Below are 19,569 nucleotides of genomic sequence, written 5' to 3' on the forward strand. Positions count from 1 at the left end.
AGTCCCTTTGTACTATGAGGGCTTTGTACATCCCTCACACCACAAAGAGAGAGGCTGGTCTCAGAACAATGGAAAAATTGCTTTGCGACCAGCGTTTTTTTACACATGAGGTCTCAAAATGAATGAACAATTTGTTTTGTCTGTGGCTACTTTAATGTCCAGTTTTACACGTAAGCTGCAAAAACAAGCAAACATACATTTCCGGATCGCAATGTGCCTTTGAAACAATGCGATTTGTGATTTTACCTTAGCAAAGCCTGTAATTTGCAACACCAGAACTAATTAGTAGACCAGGCGTTAGAAGTCGGTCTACGCCTTTGTACCATAGAGCAGAGCTGCCTCCCTGGTTTGGTTATTCTACAACTTTGCTTACTTGGTGGTTGTAAAAGGTTTGGTTCTAAGCTTTGCTCTGTTTTAAAAGGGGAATTGTCTAAAGCCAAAACAGGCAATTGCTTTTATTAAAACAACTATAATACAACAAGCATTGTCTAAGCCAATAAGTCTCACCTTTGGGACTTACTTGCTGTGCCAGTGCTTTTTATACTTGCAGTTTAGTATTGACAAAAAAAAGAAAATCGCAATGACATGGATGCTGTTTGTGTTCTGTACCCATGTGCTTGTGCTGGAGCTCGGGCCCACTCAAACATTTATCTCCAGATCGATGATATTTATACCTGCATGAGAGGTTAACACCTTCGCTGCAGCTCGTCATGAGCCACGGCGCTCCAGTGCTCTTGATGAGCTCAGCTCGTCATGAGCCGTGGAACGCTCAGGTGCGGGGAGAATTCCCCCGCTGTGCTGAGCGTTCCACGGGAGACAATGCACCTGTGACGAGCTCAGCTTGTCATGAGCACTGGAGCGCCGTAGCTCATGACGAGCTGAGCCCGTCATGAGCATGGGGTGCTGTGCGCGCCCCCCAGCACAGCGGGGGAATAACTCCCGCAGCGGAGGGGTTAAGGGAGAAAACCATCACTTGTTTACATCTCATTACAGTGTAGCCAATGTGGTCACACAATAACCCTCTTGACAACTTAGTCTGAGTTTAGTAGGGTTTCATTTTAAATTTAGGAACAAATCAAGACCAATCTCAACATGATCAAATCGAAATACAGAAAGATCAAGATAAGTCCAAATCTCCTGAAGCCATTTACCCTATATATTACAAAGCAGATGACAAATTCTATGACGACGATACAGTTGATCAGGAGAAATAATTGAGTATTAAATTGCATCAGATGATTTTCCAACATAAGCATGAGCAAGCTATCTCTCCCTACACTACCTTAAAAGAGAAACCCTAAACTAAGCAGCATTTTGTAAAGGTGAAATCAGAAAGGTGTCAGCTGTCGCAGTCTTCAGTAGAAGGCACTCCAACCATGGGTCAGGAAGCATAAAGTCACACAAGCAGAAGCATAGGTCTGCTCTCCGTGAAATCCTAAAATGACTCTCTGTCCTACACTAAGTTGCAGCATAAAATATCAATTGCATTCAGAGTAGATAATCCCATGTGATATTTGCTAGTGAATTTCCATGGCTCCGGCACAATTGGATACTTGCACCCCCCTTCCCACATCGATATGTTGCAACTTTGTTTGTTCTTGGCCATTCCTATCTTCTTTCATGAGAACTCGCTTCCTTGCTCATTACCGCGCTTCTCCTTGCCAACTTTGTCTTCTCATACCTCGCTATATAATGGACAAAAACGTCTATGCTAACTAATGAGGTTTTGTCTATACCTGCAGTGAAAACAAAATACAAGCAAATGTATTCTGCATTGAAGGTTAAATGCAGATTACATGTTAGATTTTAAACGTGAGCATGAATTGAACTGGTTTCTTGAAGCCCACTCTAGTCAACTTTATCAGTGCACAGGGTTACAGAATATGTGCACAATTCTACACACACAATAAATGCAGCTTCCTAAGACAAGTTTAAGTTGTAAAGGATTAAGAAGATGTAATTCCAAATGCACCTGCGTAGAAATAATTATTGTCCACATGTATAAATGTTTAAGCGTTCGTTTGCACATACACATTCTGATTTATTAACCTCACAATGGGACGCATTTTGTTAACTTCTCATGTCACATTAGTATATAAAGGTTACATAGACCTTTATTATTCATGTTCTATACACAAATTCTTCACGTGGAGTACTTTAAATATGCAATACTCCACTCTCCTTAGTAACATTAATCACACAGAATACCTTTGAGTGCTAACTACTCATGATTATGATTAGAACTCCCGGTTTTATGTTATTTATTGCTGTATCATTTCCATCTGTATTTATTCATATTTATTTTTTGGTCATCTCAGTGGTATTTATTCATATTTATTTTGTGTTTTGAGAATATATGGATTGTAAAATGGTATATTTCCACATTTATTTAACTGATAAACATGTGCTTATACTTTGCTGCCTGTTGCATTTTGGAAAAATGTAAGCATATAAACATAGTAAAACATTACACCCACAGGTAAATATCAGCATTAGAATTCATATATATGTTAACGTATGCCTATATGTAGGGAAATCTGAACCTGTTTTTTAACTTCACGTGCTATCTCCTCAGCGGTTGTCTTGAAAGCATGAAAGACAGCATGGAGAGTCACCCACAAGAAGCATCATTTTTCTTATTTTTCCACTTTTAAAAATAAACACTGACTGGAAACACATTGCTTTCGGTCTGTATTTATCTGTAAAGATCTGTAAAAACGGAAAACTGGGAGCCTTAATTATGATGCACTCCTACAGTATCTCAGATGGGATTAAGTTTACCCTTCTCCACTTGCATACAGAATGTTGCGGTCACCATTTTCTTTTATTTTGTATTGCTTGATCTAAGATGGCGGTCACTACTTAGATCGATCAGTATAAGAAACAGATTCATAATGTCACTGGTGTTGTAGGTGCTCTATGCAAGAGCTACTCCCCTCCTAAACTTGGGAACTTATCTAATTTCTCTGCTTCATACACACACACCCACATGCGCGCACACACACACACACACTCTCTCTCTCTGTCTTGGGGGAAGCATCAGGGAGGTTAAAATTCTAAAATGAAGCCCATGAGGGAGAAAGCAACAGGGGGTCGATGAAGAAGCACACGAGGGAGTAAGCAGCTGGTGCATGAGGGGCGGGTAGAGGAGTATAGGAGAGAGAAAGCAGCCACGAGATAGAGAGCAAACACAGAGTGGTTGGGCGGGAATTTGGCAGGGGTGAGAGAAGCACAAGAGAGGGATGGAAAACACATACACTCTGAGTGCTAAACCAAAAGACACGAACATTGGCAAAGCCAATCCGTCTCGCTGAGCTGTTGACTTTGCTAATATTTGTCCGTAAAATATTGTTTGGAAAAGGTTAAAGAAAAAATATTTAAAAATACTGAAGGAAAAGCAAAAACCTATCTGATGGTACCTCAAAACTGGATATTGAATTCAATATTTTCATCCTTTTTTAGATGTCATGGTATAGTTTTTAAATACTTTACATTCTGGGAACTCGGAACAGAATTGAAAAAGAATACAGAAGTGTCCGAATATAAAAGAATACCATTGCCAATGCCTAGTATACTTTTATCAGGATTCAGCCATTTGTGTTCTGCTGTAGCCCAGTAAACAAATTTATGGGCCTCCAGGAGAAGAGTCATGATAAGTACACCTTCTGCCTCTGACGCCAGCTGAGTGAGTGCAGCAGATAGGCCTTGCACCAATGGCATAAAAACCTTGGTGTGCCTAAACTTAGGCTTTCATGCAATTTGTGGAAGGAAGGAGATACATAAAAACATGGTTTAAAATCTGCTCTTAGCCATACACCAGCAAAAATATCCCTTTTGCTGTGTTTTTACAGACAAGATGAGAGGCGTCAGGAGCAACATACTGTCATGCTATTTGAGGGAGTGAAGCATCACATGAGGGAGGGAGCTAAAAACAAATGGACTCTCGTGGAATGCTGAATGAAAAAGATAAAAGTAGTTCCTTAAATGTATACTGTGGGAGGATACATGTCAGACAATCAGAAGGATTGAAAAGATGATGTTCCCCAGAGGAGGAACAATCAAGTGAGAGTGACAATAAAGCCAGCCTACAGTAAGCAGTGGGCAGGCTGTAAGCCCTCTGTAAGTTCACAGAGCGTTTGCAACCAGAAAGCTTGCAAGACTTAAAAAGTAGTTTCCTAAAAGTGAGCAGTGGAAGGACACAAGTCACACAGGTAAGAGGCTGGTAAATAAGCTATACTCCAGGGGACGGACAAACACAAAATGAAACAGGAAATCCATCGAATAAGAAGCAAAGAAACAAGGGTGACACTAAACCTAGCCTGTGGCAAGCAATAGGAAGACTTTAAGCCCACTGTAAGTTTTTGATATGCACACAATAGGTCTTTCACAACAAGACAGATTCGCAGTCTGGTAAGAGAGACCTAAAAATTACTTTGTGTACAGTGCACACATATACCCCTTATGGAAGGTCTAAATACTTACTAAGTTTGCATCAGTACTATTACCCAGCATATTTGTTACTCAGTTTATTGACCACAGAAGGATGAATGGCTGAGGTGTCATCATCAATCATGCAACCCCCAGCACACAGTAGTACTTTCACACCTTTGTACTTTCAAATATTTACCTTCAAACCATCTAGGTTGAAAGTAATGAAAAAGAGACACAATTTGACAGACAGCTGAGGATTTTGCAATTTTATTTAAGGAGCTCAGAAGAACTGCTATTTTCTGTTGGAAAAAAGGTAACGTGACTCACAGAATCATGTTCTACAAATAAGTAAATTGGGGGTTTTGCAAATGGGGTTTTGTAATGTGCGATCTGGATTAAGACAATTGACAGCACAAATTGAGCAAAGCTTCAGCATTGTAAAATGTGGTTCATATTATTTTAATATTCTCATTAATGATGCAGGAAATAGGCTCGAGTCTCCTGCTGGTAGTAAATTGAATTGTAAGGGACACATGCACATTACTGACAGCTTGCTCAACGTACGGATAAGTAAAATGCAGTTATTTTTGATACACTAAGAAATTACAGAATGGCGCAAAACTGTAGTGCTCATACATTTTGTAAAGCTCTCTGACGCGTTCTCCATAGACAAAAACAACAAACAAAAAATATAATCACAAAATGGAAAAAAAACGGAGAGCCCTCATATTGTAAGGTCAGTACTGATTTGGGCGCTAATTGGGTTTTGATCCTGAAAAAGCAATTGTTGTGTAGTCCGTTGAATCTGCCCCTTTGCAACCGGTATTTTTGCATTTGGGATGCATCATCCCAAATGCAAAATCGCAAATTGTGATTCCTTAAATGCAATGCAAGATGCCATTTAAAATAACAATTTAGCTATTAGGGTCCGCTATTTACCGAAAAATAAAGCCAGGTAGTTATATAGCGAAAACTTTAAAAAATGCATTTTTCAAATTTGCATGTTACGCACACACATGCCCTTGGGGCATGTGTGTGCGCAACATGTGTGCACATATCAATTTCAGGGGTGCAACAGGGTGTCCTTTTGGCACACTTGCACCCTTGAAATTGCATGCGCAATTTGCGAGTACCTATTGTGTACTCGCAAATTGTGTATGCAATTTCCATTCATTCCTAGGGGCCTGTAATGCATTCTAGCTGTTTCAGAGCCAAAGTATATGGTATTTTCTAAACGTACATGAATGGTTAGCATGGAAGATAAGCATGCAATTAAATACAAGAGTTGGCATATTTCTTAGTTTTCTGATAATGACACAGCAGTGATTGTGTGGCACGAGAAGGAAATTAGCATAATTGAGCAGTTGCTGCTGTGCCTAAGTGGCAATCATGGACAGGGACGACCTCTGATGAAAGCATCATGCATTTTCTGATCAGGATCCCATGTATAGTGGATTGTTGGATGGGCAGGATGACTGGTAGGCATGTAGTCAGCAGCTCTGTGTGAAGTGTACCAGGGTCTGGACTATGGATTGGTCTCTCCTCCACCTGACCTTTGGTGTCTTCTGCCATTTATTGAAAAAAAAATGTAATTTACATCAGCCATGCACTTTTCTGCTTTCCGGGTCGTTTTCAGGTTGCATTTAAAACTCCCTTTTTGGATCAATATTAAAGTAAGGGTTTCTGCATGCAGATACCTACCCTTAATTTAGAAGACCGCTGTAGCGATGTGCTTGGGAAGATACATATTTTTGACATTCTTCGAAAATGTGTGGTTGTTGTAACTTTTACTCTGCAGGTAGCCACTTCCTTACTCCAGCCCCAGTATGGCTTTTGCCCGTCTAGCTGCCTGCTCTGCAGTGGTCCAGTATATTTATGATGCTGACATATGCGGTGTGTTTTGGTTTATTAGTATTTTTGTCACAGTTGCTCTCTCACATGTGGCATTTCCAGTTAGTTCGCACTTAAACGAGTTGCGCCCATTCCACCAACCGGGTGTGGTTGGTGCAGTTAGGTGGGAGCAGTTGGTTACGCACTACTGTCTGTCAGGCCGTGCTGCAAAAAGTTATGGGTAAATAGTCAAGTATTATCCCGAATTGTGTGTACAAGCGTGAATGGGTGGCTTGGTTTGTCTTCAGCGCTTGCTGCATCAGTATCCTTTGGTTCAATCCGATGGAAGCCATCGGGAATTACAGGGACAGGACTTTAGAGAAAAGTTCTAAGGAACTTCCCGCATCATCTTGTAATTGACTTCATAAATTTTAAGGGGAGAAATCAGCAAAGCAAATTAAAAAAAAAAGAAGTGTGGAACGGCTCCATTTGGTTTCCTTTATTTAATTTTATTGCTCATATTCATCTTTTTTACCCTCCTCCTTCATTATACGCGTCTCCCTGCTGTATTTGCCTAATCATGATAAATTAATATTCATTTTTTTCCTCCTGTTCTGCAGCTCCTGTAGCTCAATGAGGGAAGTTATGTGGCTCGCTTGCTCATCTCAGCAGACGCTTGGCTCTTTCCCTGTGATTATATCTTTAAAATATTTACTCATGAATATTAAGCACTGTCATTAACATGCAATCCTGCTGACAGCTCCTGGCCTAATAGAGGCCATCATTCCTCGGCACTCTTAAGCCCAAAAGGAGTGTGCCAGCGTGAGGGGGAAGATATTTTTGTAATTAAAATTTGAGATCCTTGCATTTGCAGGCGATTAGGCCTTCCCCCTTTCTATGCTGATTAAGAGCCGCCATTTGAAGAGTTCAAGGAGATTGTTGGACATGGCGGCTGTACGAGTCACCTGGGGGAGTACGTATGTGGTCTCAACCCCCCTCGTCCCTTTCTGGCTGCCCTTTCATGGCGGTTTTATGTATCCTGTAATATTTCTAAAGTGCTTTGAGATATTAGGAGATGGGGCTCCGTACGAATATAAAATTGTTGTCATCATTCTATTACACGCGGCGGAGGAAGAGCGGGGTTTGGAAGGTTCGGTAAACTTCTCCCAAGGCTTTCGATTAAAAAGTAAACCTTCACCTCAGATGAAGAGGCAGAGCAGATATGATACAGAAGAGTGTTCTAGAGGGCCAGGTGGGGAGATAGGAGGACAGTTGTGCTTCAGAGTATTAAACTCGCTCTCACAGTGATTGGGCGAATTCACTGTCAAGGTCCATGTTGGGAGTAGAATGGTCTACTGATGAGACAATGGGGCATGGAGGCTTTGTTTGATGCCTTATGGCCTCTGTGGGCACTCACAGCCAAAGAGACCTAAACCTATTATTAGTTATTTGTAAGCTGACGATAATCTCTCACTACTAGCGCTCTAATGACCTCCAGCTCTCCATCTTGCGTCAGTAGTAGCTGTAATACGGTGAGACGGTGCATTGGCATATCTTAGGCCTCTGTAGCCCATGCAGTATTGGAAGGCTCTATCTTTTAAGCAACTCCACACTACTGATGCGTGGGAACCTCAGTGGCTCCTCACTACATATTGCAGAGGCTCCTGTCACTGTGTGTTATGCCACTGGGAAGCAGATATAAGAAGAATGCTGTCGTAAAGCATAGGCTCCATGTAACCATCAGATACCACAGAAAATGTAGTAGCTAGAAAGAAAAACTATCCTTGGGGTGAGATTTTACCCTGCCTCCTTTTCTGTCCTCAGTTGGATGAAATGTTCTAATAGCGGTAGACCCGCCCACGGCGGAGTTTATAGCAGTTATGTGGAGAGGTCCTTCCACTGCTCAATTTTTGGAAACTTCTTTTTTGTTGTTCTCTTCACCCCTCCAGATCCATGCAGTTCTCTCTCACCCGTGTGTCCTTAATTTTTTGTTTTTTATATATATTTTTTTGCAAATTGCTGCCATTCCCCTGCTTAAAGAAAATACTTTTACCCTACTTAATTTTCTTTGTTTGAATTTTTTTCAGATCCATTGTGAATTGGTAAATAAAAAAAATTGAGGTACACATCTAAGTGTGCTTGTGTGGCATCACATATGCCTATAAAACGATGCAGCCACTAGTGGGTGCATCATTGCTCTTTTTTTCCCTTCTGGCAGTTCTGCACAGCATCAGCAAGAAATGCTTTTGCCAATGCTGTACAGCATCGCCAAAATACTTTGGCACAGCCAATTGGTATCAAAGGTGGGCCCTATTGGGTTTGCTAATGCTTGTTCTTTCTTCCTCTCGTCTCAGTACTAATCCTTCTTCTTTCGTGTCGTTTTTCCTCATCCTTTTTTTTCTTTGTATTGCTTCTTTTTCCTTCTGTTTCATTAATCTTCCTCTTGCCTTTTTCTTCCTTCCTACTTCATTCCTCCACCGGGCTCACTTTTCCTGCACTTGCTTCTTCCGCCTTAATTTCTGCCCCCTTCTTTTTGGGTCGCAGATACTCCCTAGTACTCATTAGGTGAATGTATTTTCCCATGATCACTAAGGTATATCAGACTATTATATCTCTTATTAGCTAAAACAAAAAGACATGTTTACTTTCTTGATCCATGGATTGTCCCTTCTTTACATTAGTGCTTCTCTTTTACTTTTTCTGAACAGAGTTTTAGCAAACAGAATCTCATTTTAGCCCTGCTTGAAGCTGATTAGGAGATGCACTGGGCAAAAAAGCCCACTCAGATTAAAGAGGGAACGAACGAAGAATGAGTGGAGAGGAAAAAGCCGAAGAAAGAAGAAGTTAAAGAAACGTTTGAGCACGTAGAGGAGAGAAGATAGCAAATTAGAAGATATGGGTGAAGTGGACATACAGGAAGAGAAAGGGTAAAGCTAAGAGTATGGGAGAAGTTAGGATGGTAAGGCGAAGAGAGGATGAGCAAAGAATGGAAAGGACAGAGAAGGAAACAGCAATGGTAAGGGAAGAACAGAGGAGGAGAGTAGAGGTAGGATAAGGAAAGGTAAAGAAAGGAACCGATGTGTGAGTAGTTGGCAAAAAAAAGTTGGTAAAGAGAGGAAATAAAGGGAGCGGAGATGAAGTACATGAGTATGCTGCGAAACCTAAAGAGAAGATGTGTAAGGAGAGATGACGTCAATAGAAGTTATATTTAGAAACTAGGGGCCAGATGTAGGTAACTTCGATTTACCGACTCATAAATACCGAATTTGACCGATTCGGTATTTATGAATCGGTAAATATGAAGGAGGGAGATGTAGGTAATTTTTCAATTTGAATTACCGAATCGGTAACATTCGGAATTTACCGATTCGGTAAATACCGAATCGGTATTTCCCATTGATTCCTATGGGATGTGAAGCCCATAGGAATCAATGGGAAATTCCGATTCGGTATTTACCGAATCGGTAAATACCGAATGTTGCAAGGGTGCAGGGGGTGTCACTTTGACACCCTCTAGCACCCCAAGTAAAGGCATGTGTGACATGTGGCACACATACATGCCCTAAGGGCATGTCTGTGTGTCACATTGCACAGTGTGCATGCACAGATGTGCATGCACACCTGGATTCGGTATTTTACCACACAATAGGATTGTGTGGTAAAATACCGACTCTTAAGGGCCTGTGGCACTCTCAGGAGTGTCACCTACATTTGGATTTACCGAATTGGTAAAATTACCGATTCGGTATTTTACAGAATCGGTAAATTTACCGAATCGGTAAATTTACCGATTCTGTAAAATAATGGCCCCTACATCTGAAAACCCAAATACCGGTCGGTAACGGCCGAATTCGGCCGTTACCGACCAGTAATAGGGCTCCTACATCTGGCCCTAGGTGATTTAAAAGGTGAGGCAAGGAACGGGGAGGATGTATAAAAAGAGAGAGTGAGAGAATGAGTAAATGCCAAACAGATGAACAGAAGCAGATACATGTTAGGAGAGAAAGGCATGAATAGAGGAGAACATGAACATGTTAATGAGATAATGTGTAAAATGAGGGGAGAGTAGTTCAGGAGAGCTTGGGTTAAGAGTGGAAAAGAGGGCTACAATAAGGAGAGGGTGGGCAAGGGTGTGTGTAAGGATGAGAAGAAAGTAGAGAAGGGGGCTGGAGGATATAAAATACCTCGTTCTCTGGCGAGGGAGCACTCCCGATTTTAAGGCACATAAGAGGATTTTTGTGTGTGGTTTGTCACCCTTAGATATTCATCCCGCTCAACTTTCGTATGTTGAGGAAGACGTTACAGAGAAAGTTGGAAGTAAATGATGGATGTAGGCAGGAGGGAGGTTGTGGGAGCATGGATCTGAATTATCTCTCACCTTGTGGTCATGGTGTTGAAGTCCACGTTAGTGAGGAGGTGAGTAGAATTTTGTATCGTGTTTAAGATACAAAGGAGTGCATTTAAGCTGCACTTGTTATTTGCATAGATATAATGCTACAAGTGCTAATCAAAACAATGCACATGTTTTAGGTCTGGGTTCGACAGTGCATTTGTCTTAGTGGACCTATTGTTTCTACTATACATTTCGTGCAAAGCTGATCCCTTTCAACAATTCACCTTTTGACCCCTTCTTTCAGTGATTAGTTTGAGACTTTGTAAAACACATCCCGACTCAGCCCAGAGTAGTATTCTTCTTTCACCTAATACTAGTGGTTAGTTGCATGTATCCTTCCGCATACAATGGAGTGCGTGCATTGCTTTGCAAGAACCACTTTGCACCTCCCTATCTCTCTCTCTTTTGGCTTCTTATTGCTAACAGGTAGCTAATGCATGCAGACAAAGCACACAAAAATGTAAATGTGTACTTGCTAATTGGCCTGGGTGGTAAATTCCGTTACGTTCGCGGAATTCTGCGTTCCCGACTTCGAGAAATTTTTTGCTTGTTCGCGTTCTCAAAATGCGTGTTCTCGAGATATTTCTACCCGAGTACGCAAACAGCAATTGCGACCAGGTAAAAAGCATCGCGAACAAGTAATTCCGCGTGTTTGCGGAATTTCTGCGTGTTCGCGGAGATTTTTTACCGTTTCGCGGAGATTTGCGTAAGGCGATTACGCAAATTCCGCCCACCCCTTCTTGCTAATAATTGGCAATGCTTGCATTATCTAGCTTGCATTATTAGCTAGCTTAATCTTTCCAGCCTTTGCTTCTCCCACAAAGTTTCGATGCTCTGTGGTGCAGTGTTGAGAAGAGTATGTGTCAGACGAGGTGGCTAAACGGCATGCATTCTGTTGAGTGTCTAATCTGAGTATGAATTTTCATTTTTTTATTAATTCATATCTAATGAAGATTGTGATTAGTAGTGAGGCTGTGCCAGAAAATGAAAGATAAACTGGTTCTAAATGTTTTACATGGGTTCAGTTAAGGCCTGCACCTCTTTTTGCTGCAAATGTGGTGTTTGTTAGTCCATCGTAGCTCCGTAATCTGCATTGCATATCTCTCACACTTCTTCATCCATCACACTGCTAAGCACTGTATCCCATAATGCGAAAACCGAGCCATGGCGATCATCAGGTACGACATTGAATTACTTCTAACATAGGATCACAACAAAGACAATACTCTTCCAACCGCACAGTATAGTGTGCTACCCATGTAGGCAAGAGCTACAGTGCCCATATAGGGATAGTAAGACCTATTTAAGTGTTACAGTACAATATTTGTAAAATATTAAGTGCCAGGGCTCTGACCGGGAGGCCACTGCAACTTGTACTTATTCTGGGTCCCCAAAGCTAAAGGAATAGGTGGGGAGGCAGGTGTGAGCAATTTTAATGTATATGCAAAGATAGAACTCTATTCAGCACTCTCAATAGTAAATACAATAATCCAAAATGTACTGGATAAGTTTAACCATCATAAGTTTTATTTTTAAACACAATTTTTTTCTACGTATTGAGCAATATTGCTGGGAGTACCAAAAGAATTAATCAACAAGTTGAAAACTAAATCCTCAGACTTTTTGTGACTTTTTATACTTTGTGAGAAGATATCATTGGCCTTCTCTTAAATATTGCTCAATACGTAGGAAAAAATTGTGTTTAAATATAACACTTATGATGGTTAAACTTATCTAGTATGTTTTGGATTATTGTATTTACTATTGAGAGTGCTCAATAGAGCTTTATCTTTGCATCTTTGTACACACATTATGCTTCTAATGTGTAAGTAGCACCTTTGGTAGTAGGTGAACTGAGCCCCAATAGCATCTCTGCCAAATTGTAAGTTGATCTTTATTGATTCACACAAGACTTGACTACATTTAAAGTTACAAATCCTTGATTGTGCGGTATTTCCCAATTAGGGACCACTACTACCTCACCTTAATTTATTATCCATTTTAATGTATACTGTATTCCTAAACAACCGTTGTTCTGTTCATCTCTAAATTAGAGGAGCAGCGCCACCATATGGTAGACTGTTCTATGTATGGTGTTGACAATTAGGTGCCGGTGCTGACCACTGGAAACTAATTAAGTGCCGGTGCTTATCACTGGAAGGCCCCGGTTCAAATTAAGCACTGGTGTTTGGCAGTTATTAATCCAAAATTGCGGAATCGCCCCTTTGCTAAAAAAGATATTGTTTTTTTAACACAATAATAACATTTGTGGGTTTTTTGTAATCTGTGTTTTATTGTCTTTCATGGCTTTAATAGTCTCAGTGGCAACTACTGGTGGAATACTCTGAAAGTTCTTAAGTCAGCTGCTCCTCGTTAAGAATTAGTGACTTAGTCGCCTTTCGTAAGTGCCTGCATCAGTTTCAGCAGAAACGCCAGCGTATTATTTTAAATGAGACACATTTGTCTTCATGGCCAGAGGGTGTGCTGTAATCAAGCATTGTGTGGCTCCTTCCAATGTGCAGTTAAGATTTTACGACTGAAGCACCCCCTCCCTTTTGTTAATATTTCTATCCTTGAAACTGCATCACAGATAAATACATTGTGATAAAAGAGCAGTCCATAATTGTATTCACGCAGCCTGGTCGTAAATACCCATTATTTGCCTAACAGCATGAAACCAGACAGTATATATATATAATCATCTCTGTTGGGATTTCCCCAAGAATGTTAGAAATGTTGAGTTTTTGTTCAGGTTTCGTCTCGCAGACACAGTTCATTGAAGAAGGCCACGGATATTGGAGAAGGATAGGATGCAGCAGCCTGTATGTCATATCTTTTTAAAATGTTAGCTCTAGTTTTGTATTTTTCAAGTGTGCACCAAAGAACCAGAGTTTTATCAGTTGAAAGGTACAATCCTAAACCTGAAAAACACTGTCGTTCTCTACTTACGGACAGCTAGGCAACCATTACAAAACCTAATGCTTCGCTCATGACGTCACACATGATGTCAGAAATGATATGGTGGGTATTACTGGGTGTCGATTCACATTTGGTCAAACTGGGCCCATATGATCCACACTCTGTAATCCCATAGGCACGTACACCGGGCTCCTGTGAATCAGGCGGGGTAGTATACCCTCCATCACACTGCTCCACCTGACTCATTATAGGGGCCTGAGGGTGCCCAGTGCTGCAGACACAATATCCAGGTCATACACATCAGAGACACTACCCAGTTTGGCCCACTGGTTACAGAGTGTGTCCTTAGGCCATGCCCTGTGTCTAATGCACCAGCCCCAGTACTTACTGAGCATATCAGGCAGAGGGTGTGGCCTTTAGGGTAAGGATTGCTGAAAAAATAGGCTTAGGTAGAGACAACACCACTACCCGCAGGCACCAGCACTTATCCCCAGTCGTGGGTCAGTGTCCATAGGCCTCAGCAGCCACCACAACCCCTTCAATGGAACACCAAGAGGGGAAAGAGGCCACACAACCCAACCCCAAGTCCGCCTCTGGGCAAAGGCTGACTCCAGAGTCCCCAACCGCATCTCACCAGAATATTGCTGTGCCATGTACGTAGACTCACATGGTGTCTCAAAATAAGTTTGGAGGGGCACCCCGGATAGCACTGGCGTTGCCAAATTCAGCACATCAAAGCACCTCGCCACAGCCCTCAACCTTCATGAGTCTCGTCACCAATGTCTGCGCATGAGGCCATAGAGCATGGGCTGGGTGAAAGCCAGGGCATGCCTCACCATTCCAGACAGTATTTAGTGCGCACGCTTGAGGTCATGTGCAAGTGTCTTGGGCCAGCCCAAGCCAGGCAGAGGTAGGTGTGCAAAGGGGGAGCTAACAGAATGTGTACAGTCCAGGCCAATGCCCTCAGGGCACCCCGCCCAGACCAACTCGCCCTTTTCCGGTTTTGTGGTCTGGTCTCTCCTGCGCGGACATTGGGGAAGGCCCCCTGGGGCTACAGACTTGTCGGATACAAGAGGGTTTGCCAAGATGCCCTTTCCCCAGTCCAATCGTAGGCTGCCCCCCGGTGTAACACACCTCGCGAACACTGCAGTGGGGGAGGGGGGGGGCTCTCTGCCATTCACCAGTGCATCATGCATGGGGGGCCTTCGATGGCTCCCCAGGCCTCTGTTCTGCCAGCCACCACCTGCCTTCATGTCTCTCGCCACACCAGCTCAGCTCATCGTCATTCCGGCCCCTGGACCTGACAGACCTTTTGAGGATGTGTCTCAGCGCAGGTCCAGCACCCGAGCCCTGCAGTCAAGCCGCCTCGACAATTTGTAGCCACACTGCCCCTCAACTGTGCCGGTGCACAGCGGCCCTTCGCCTGGACAATATGGGGTCAAACACTTACCACGTAATAACTGTCGTGTCCTACCACCCAGGAACTCACACAGGACACGATGTGCATCTTGCAGGTATTCTTTTATTTGTTGGTTTACATCATGCTTGGATCATGACCTCCTGCCTCGAGGTCTAGCATCAGAGTGCCGTTCCTCTCCACCCCCTGACCGGATGTGGTGTCCGGTGTCCCCTCGCCCTTGTGCTGTCCCAGGGTCCTAGTGCCCATGTCCTGGACACGATAATAACTTTGACCCCGGAGGCATTCTCCCACGCACCCCCGGCCGTCTTCGCCGATAGTGTTCACTGTTGTGGCCCGCAGAGCCCTCTACAATATGGCTGCCTCGAGTCCGAGGGCCATCCTCCGTCCACGGTGCCCACTGCGCACGATGAACACGCGTGGGTGATGGTGCTGCGGATTACTACCGCCAAGGGACTCAACCTAGATCGGATGACCCCGGGGAGCAGCACTAGAACGCAGATTGTCTTCTAGGAGAGCCGAGCTCTTCACAGAACGACCGCCAAGTTCGCTGGCGTAGCCACACACCCCCTTGAAATAGGCCGTATAAATTCATTCATTTCTTTGTAATTATTAATTCTGACAGAAGGCTGCAATGCCTCTTTCAACATCAAGTGGCTTCACAATGAATATATGTGCCTAAAAGGCTTCTGCAGTTTAGTTGAAGGGCAGCATCTAAATGATCTCTGGGAAAATAGTATATGGTGACTTTGGCAGTCTCATGTTAAATATATTTTCACAAACTTATATCTTTGTGAGGCTGCCGTACCGCTCTCCATGTCTTGTACACATTAGACCGAGAAAAAAGACTAATATGTTTGCACGTTGCATTATAACTTTAAAACATAAAATGCTGGTGTAGGGCTGCAGTGACACTGTAATCATTTAGATTTCCTTGTCCTAAATATATGGACAGGAAGAAAAGTCAAACAACACATATTATTGTACATATAAAACCCAGTTGGAAGGCTGCAGTATCTCTCTCAGCCTGTAGAAGTCCTTGTCTGTTGAAGAAAGGCTGGACTTCCAATAACTGCAATCATTTGTGTAAAAGTGCACTTGTTTGTGGCATCAGTGGCAGTATATCAATGTTAATTTTAATTTCACGTGCAAAGTCATGGTTGGTAAGCCTATAGCTTGGGAATTTCAAGTGATATTTAGACATTGTATTATAAGTGCACCAACCCTGTCTGTTGAAGTTTCAAGGACTTTTAAAGGTCTTTTTTATATAAACTTTAGTAGTAACTGTTGGATCGCTATCAGACATACATGGAGCCATTTATGGTCACAAATTAAGTCTGCTTCTATAAGCTTTTTTAATCATATAAGATATTTTTCATTGCATTACTTGAACATTTTGAGATTTTCTATTCGAGTAGCAGCTTTCTCACTGTGAACGGTCGCAACCACCTCATTGAGAAAATCTTACTGGATGCCTTCCTAGTGCCTGAAATGGCGCTAGGGGAGGCCAATTGTCACTCGTGTTGGTGAGCCACGTGCAAGAAAAAACTCCACCACGCGTCAGTAGGCGGAGTTGGGCCAGAACTCCACGTTACAAGGGTAACACGAAGTGCCCAATAATCTGTGAACTCCACCGGCAATTTATTGCCCACCCAGGGCCGGCTCTAGGCTCACGGAGGCCCTGAGCAGGGAGTGTAGGTAGGGGGCCCGAGGCCGCCAAATCCCTGCCAGGGGCCGCCACGCAAATATGTATCTAAGGATATATATTGGCGTGGCGGCCCCTGGGGTTTGGCGGCCCTGTGCAGGTGCACAGTTTGCACATGCCTTAGGCCGGCCCTGGCCCACCCCTATGTTTTGTTCGCTATTATATTTCACATAGGTTTTCATCATCTCTCTTCTTTCTTCAGGTTCAAGTAATCTCGGACTGGAAGAAGTTATTACAGAACTTCCTGTTTCTCCCACACCATCCATTGATGCTAATTCCATATGCGGTGCTGTATGATAGAAATGGCTCCATACTGTACTTGATGGAAGACCGCCATGTTTCAGGTAACAATATTGTACAGAGCATAGTAGTGGAATGTGGAGGAAGCTCATCTGTGAGGCAGTATATCAGTCTTCCATTTCCGAATTTCTGTTGTCCAATGGAGCTACTTATTTTAGGAATATAGGCACCATGTGACAACACAGGTTTCACATCTTCATTACATGCAGGTGAGACCCTCCCCCCCACCACCCAGAGCACCATGCATGTTAAAATGTGTGTAGACAATGTGAAGGAGACTGAATAGAAAGAAGATGGCGATCACTTTCCTTTTAGTTCCTAAAGGTGTGAAGTAACTGAGAATATTTCATTTTTTGTTTGTTTCATTACAGTCTCGGTGCTATTTTTCTTCTCGGAAAGCATATGGACATTGCTTGTCTGACTAGTGATTACTCCCTTGTCAGTCGTGTTGGGTATAGGTCAATACCACCCAGAAAATTATACTGGATGCGGGCAAAACAATGTTAATTTATGCTGTGTTTATGTAGGTAAGGATACTAACGTTTTGTGCGACCGTACTAGGGGGCACAGATGTTAGTTGTTTTCGTTACTCTCCTTATATTTTTTGGCTGACTAACTGACATTTAATAATTGATTCACTGAGGCACAATATTCCATATACAGATATTGTCAGGATGAGCAGGCTTGCCGGCCTTTCCACCCTGTAAATTCTCCATCGTAACGTAAGGTGCTGTTTCATGCGAATAAAGGCTAGCTGATGCACTGTTTCCTTGTTTTAACACATGCCAGGCCCGGTTTTAATCTGTTCCAACTTTACCATACAGGTTGCTCTCCCTCCTCCCGCAAAACATCCTGATGAAGACCCTCCTTGGTGGTTTTGATCAACCACGCAATCCATAGGGTTAAAATGTTGACGCCCTTTAGGTATCTAGACACAAGCTAAACCTCCCCCCTGGGACCTCTAAGGAATTCTCCTAATTTCCCCTGGTGAAGTTGATCATATTTGGACTCGCAGACAGCTGGCAGGCGGCTTACCCACTGTGTTTGAATTTCTCTTTATTTTTTTATCCTCAGTCACATCCTTTTTCATAAGTCTGTACTAGCACTTATGTAATTCCTCTGCACATATTGGAGCAACCATCATTGACATGTACATTGATTGTTTCATGTACCTTGAATGCTGTGTGCAGTAATTTTCATCCAGGTTGTATGTCTTACTTCTTTTTGCCTTTTTAATGGTTATTGAATTATGTTCTCTGGGTCCCTTAAAGAAATTTAGTTTACCTAGAAAGTTGGTACAGATAGGGCTTTCTTTTGTATATATCAATTGATACCCAGACCCTGAGGTTCACTGGGTTACCCCATTAGTTCTTAATGGTATTTGGGTAGCTAGCTGGGTTTTTTCTGATTTTTAAAATATGGCTTCACAGTGGTTCGGCTGCAAAATTTAATTTTAAGATCATTGATGCACATTCCTCCTTGTTTTTAGTTCATATGGATGACGTAGCTTGTGCTGATGATTAAGGGCTGAGTGCACACCGGACTGTTCTCCTCTGTTGCAACAGTAACGAAGGGAGACTGGACCAAGCTCACCAATGGGGGCTGTTATCCTTTTTAAATCCTCTTGGCTGGTATGAGAGGCAAGGTTCATTGAAGGCGCGCAAAGCCCAGTGTCCTTTGCAGTGGCATTGAAAGTGGTTTGCCCTGAGGAAATTGCCTGATAGATACCAAGGCAATGAAACATGTCGGCTGTAAGTAGGGTGTGAATCGATTGGTAGTATTCACATCTTCCTTTTTTATTGTTCATATATGTACCGTATGCAACAAGAAGGAACACCATTAAAGAAATTGTCCCAGTTGCAGAATATATTATATGTTAATTGTTGAATGTTGTATGTTGTGTTACATATAATTTGTGGTCACTGCACCACTCACTGTCTTTTCTTTGGGTTTAGGACACGTTTCCGTTATAGCTTGATGGCACCAATGATGATAACAGGGCCATCCTGGTGAGTACCAGCCAGGGGCCCCATTGGTGGTGTGCCCGTGAGGTGCTATCTCGCTTTCTCACCTTTTTTCTGTTGTTACACTAGGTGAATGTGGGTTTTGTATTTGTTTAAGTCTGTCTATCAGAGTTGGGCTATTTTTAACAGTGGCAGCAGACTGAGACATCCCCTACTCTAGATTTATTGTAAGAAGAGAGGTATGTTGTAATTTATGTACAACCAGCGATGCCTGCAGATCTTTATATGGTATGGTAATTGCCTTGAACACTAGGACAATAGTAGTTTGTTGACTTATTGAGTGGAGGGCGTCCTAGTTATTTGTTTCCCTCTTTGCTCCTACCTTTTTCCCTGATGATTAAGTAAACAATATAATTGATTTCGATAAAGAGTGTTTGAAAAAATTGAATTTATGAACTGGAGCGTGTACACAAGCCTTTAAAGCTGATTGAGCCTGATTTATTAGTATCAAAGTCGAAAGTGTAAAGAAGAGTGTTGTCTATATATTTCAGCAAGAAGCTGTAACTAGCCTTTGTCATGGCCTTGGTGTTGGGTCAGGGAACAGTCTGCT

General features: G+C 42.5%; 1 protein-coding gene across 1 annotated transcript in view; it reads left to right on the forward strand.

Annotated features, from left to right (window-relative positions):
* The window catches only part of LOC144755113 (uncharacterized), a 197,020-nt gene that overhangs the window by 87,817 nt on the left and 89,634 nt on the right, over positions 1-19,569 (forward strand). Inside the window, exon 5 of the mRNA XM_078643625.1 lies at positions 16,898-17,039. Coding sequence (XP_078499751.1) covers positions 16,898-17,039 — 142 coding nt within the window. The remainder of the gene's footprint in view (positions 1-16,897; positions 17,040-19,569) is intronic.

Source organism: Lissotriton helveticus, chromosome 5_1 (assembly GCF_964261635.1).
Source record: "Lissotriton helveticus chromosome 5_1, aLisHel1.1, whole genome shotgun sequence".
Classification (NCBI taxonomy): Eukaryota; Metazoa; Chordata; class Amphibia; order Caudata; family Salamandridae; genus Lissotriton; species Lissotriton helveticus.